Here is a 2943-nt window from a genome sequence, read left to right on the forward strand (position 1 = left end):
CCGGCCACTCAGTGGTTTCTTGGGGACACTAGGCGGAATAGCTCGAGCTTTGCCACCTCTGGTTTCTTACTGCAAGTTGGACGTTGGGTTTTGCCACTGTCAGAGAGACGTCTCAAGAGTTTCTCTCCCCGGATCTTTGTAGATCACCCCCTCAGCAGGTAAGCTCCTCAGGCGGGTAGAGTTAAAGGATGCGGAGGAGGGGGAAGCGTAGACTCGGAGTGTTGAGTGAGGGAATACAATTCACTATGGAGTGTCCTCTTCGGAGTGCGTCTCACATCCCACATCCCGGGCCCAGCTCGTGCACACAACTGGAACTCCAGAAACCCAGTCCCCTCTGCTCCGTCAGCCAAATTCTCCAGAAGTTGAGCAGGAAGCCTGAGCCTGGCGCTGGGCAGCAGCCTCCTCTGCGGGGCCTGTCACCGGCCGGGCGGGTGCAAATGCCGCCGGCGCCTCTCTGCGCCCCGGGGAGATAAGCGTCTGAGTCGGGCAGAGCGCGAGCTGAGCCAACCCACGCGGGGGCCCCCACCCGCCCTGCATGGCCCGCCGGGGAGGTGAGGCAGGCCTGGGTACTCACTCTCGTTCGTCTCTTCTTCCCCAGGGTCTGCTCATCGCCGCCGGGATGAAGCTGATTCCCGTCGCCCTCCTGTATCTGGGCTCGCTCGCCTTCCTTGGCGCGGACACTGCGCGGCTCGACGTGGCGTCGGAGTTCAGAAAGAAGTGAGTCGCAGGCAGCGCCTACCCCAGTTCTTGTACCTGGAAGACAAGGGAAACTGGCGGTTGGTCCCGAGTGGTTGAAAGTGAACGGGACCGCGCCTGGACGCGTGCGAATCAAGTCTATTTGTGTTTTCTAGATGGAATAAGTGGGCTCTAAGTCGCGGGAAGAGGGAACTTCGGGTGTCCAGTAGCTACCCCACCGGGCTCGCTGACGTGCAAGCCGGGTCTGCCCAGACTCTCATTCGGCCGCAGGACGTGAAGGGCGCCTCTCGCAGCCCCCAGGCCAGGTAACTATGCCGGGCTCCGTCGCGGGGTGGGCAAGGGGAGCTTTCTTCCACTTCCCAGGCCCTGGGGATCGTCAGGGCTGTATGGCAGTTCAGATGGACGTAGCAGTTTCCAGCTCTCTTTAGCCCAAGAATGGCTCCCGATCCTGGTGGCTGGGGCCAATGCTTGATGGGGGTGTCATGGTGCCTTCCTTCCCCTCTACAGCAATCCGGACACCGCCCGCATAAGAGTCAAGCGCTATCGCCAGAGTATGAACAACTTCCAGGGCCTGCGAAGCTTTGGCTGTCGCTTCGGGACGTGCACCGTGCAGAAGCTGGCACACCAGATTTACCAGTTCACAGACAAGGACAAGGACGGCGTCGCCCCCAGGAGCAAGATCAGCCCCCAGGGCTACGGCCGCCGGCGCCGGCGCTCGCTGTCAGAGGCCGGCCAGGTCCGGACTCAGTCGTTTTCCGAGCCTCAGGCACGCGGGGCTCCAACCTCCCGCGCGCATCAAGTGCTCACCACCCTTCTTGAGATTTAGGCAGCTATGACAGCTGTGAACAGTCGCGCATGCCTCCCGCAGGCGCCTCCCGGGGCCGAGGGCTTCCTGGAGCCGAGCCCCACAGCCAATAGAGACCGGGCTGAGACAGTCCTGCAGAGACCGGGAGTCCGGGAGGCACCGTCGGGCGAGGAGCCTTGGGTTGCAGGAGCCCCTCCTCCTCGGAGGCAGCGTTCCCTTCGCCCTAGTCGGGCCCGGGTGCCCCTGGGGGGCAGAGGAATCTGGGGGAGTGTCTATCAGGCCTACGGAGAGAAGCAGAATGAAATGCTGAGACCCCCTCACAAGGGCAGGGGTCTGAGCCACCGCTGTGCCCAACCACAAACTGATTTCCCACGGGGTGTCACCCCACCGGGAGCACGCCTCACTATTACTTGAACTTTCCAAAACCTAGAGAGGAAAAGTGCAATGCGTGTTATATATATAGAGGTAACTATCAATATTTAAGTTTGTTGCTGTCAAGATTTTTTTTTGTAATTTCAAATATAGAGATATTTTTGTACGTTATATATTGTATTAAGGGCATTTTAAAGCAATTGCATTGTCCTCCTCCCCTCTATTTTAATACGTGAATGTCTCAGCGAAGTGTAACGCGTTGTTTGCTGCGTGGAATGTATGAGTGTGTGCGTGAAAGAGACTGATTACCTCTTTGGAAGAAGGAAACACCGTGTCTCTGTCTAATCTACTTACATAAATTGGGTGATATGAAAAATAGCAAATAAACTGTTTCAATGCTGATACACTGCCGGCTCACGAGTCTTGGGAGAGAGGGTGCCCCTAGTCATGGTCAGCCCTGGAGCCTTGGGGTCCAGCCGCCTAGCTGGGAAGCAGCATGGCTGGACGGGCGGTGCTGGCCTGTCTCCGCGCAGGCTGAGCTATCAGGAGCTCTGCTCTCCTCCTGAGGCGCGCGGAGCGCGTGTCCTGCGTGTGGGTCAGGGCTTGGCAGAGCCCCGAGGTTACAGCCTCGCGTGGCAGCCAGGCCGGGTTGGGTAGGGTGAGCCCCAGTGGGGGAGGCGAGCCTGGACTCTACAGGTTGCGCAACATTGTCTCCGATTTTATGGAGTTGCTCACGGAACGCGAAAGCGCGCTTCGGAGAGCTAGAGAAGTCTAAGTGGTCTGCTAAGTGAGGAGCTGCCCTGGGCTGCCGCAGAGTTAAAGTTAGAAGCCATTCAAGCAAAATGTTCAGGCTCCTCCAAAAAACCGACAGCCGCGTCAGTCCCCGTCGTCCTCTCCTGGCCAGGTACGCCAGCGAGCCGGTGGCCTCATAGGCGAAGCTGCGGCGCCCCCAGCCGGCCACCTCGTACGGCCGCGAGAGCCGTCAGGCAGTACGTGCGGTTTAATAAGTCCTCCTACGTGGGAGTCAGCACACAGGCTTAATGAAAGAGGAAAGAAAAAAACAGTTTGCA

At 58.8% G+C, this 2943-nt stretch overlaps 1 protein-coding gene across 1 annotated transcript; it reads left to right on the plus strand.

Annotated features, from left to right (window-relative positions):
• On the plus strand, positions 1-2277 carry ADM (adrenomedullin). Its single transcript, XM_017646088.3, has 4 exons — positions 1-158; positions 599-717; positions 852-1001; positions 1204-2277. Exons 2-4 carry the CDS (start codon positions 620-622, stop codon positions 1520-1522), a joined length of 567 nt encoding a protein of 188 aa, XP_017501577.1. The 5' UTR covers positions 1-158; positions 599-619; the 3' UTR covers positions 1523-2277.
• Positions 2278-2943: the final 666 nt, after the last annotated feature.

The sequence above is a fragment of the Manis javanica genome, chromosome 11, assembly GCF_040802235.1.
Source record: "Manis javanica isolate MJ-LG chromosome 11, MJ_LKY, whole genome shotgun sequence".
Classification (NCBI taxonomy): domain Eukaryota; kingdom Metazoa; phylum Chordata; class Mammalia; order Pholidota; family Manidae; genus Manis; species Manis javanica.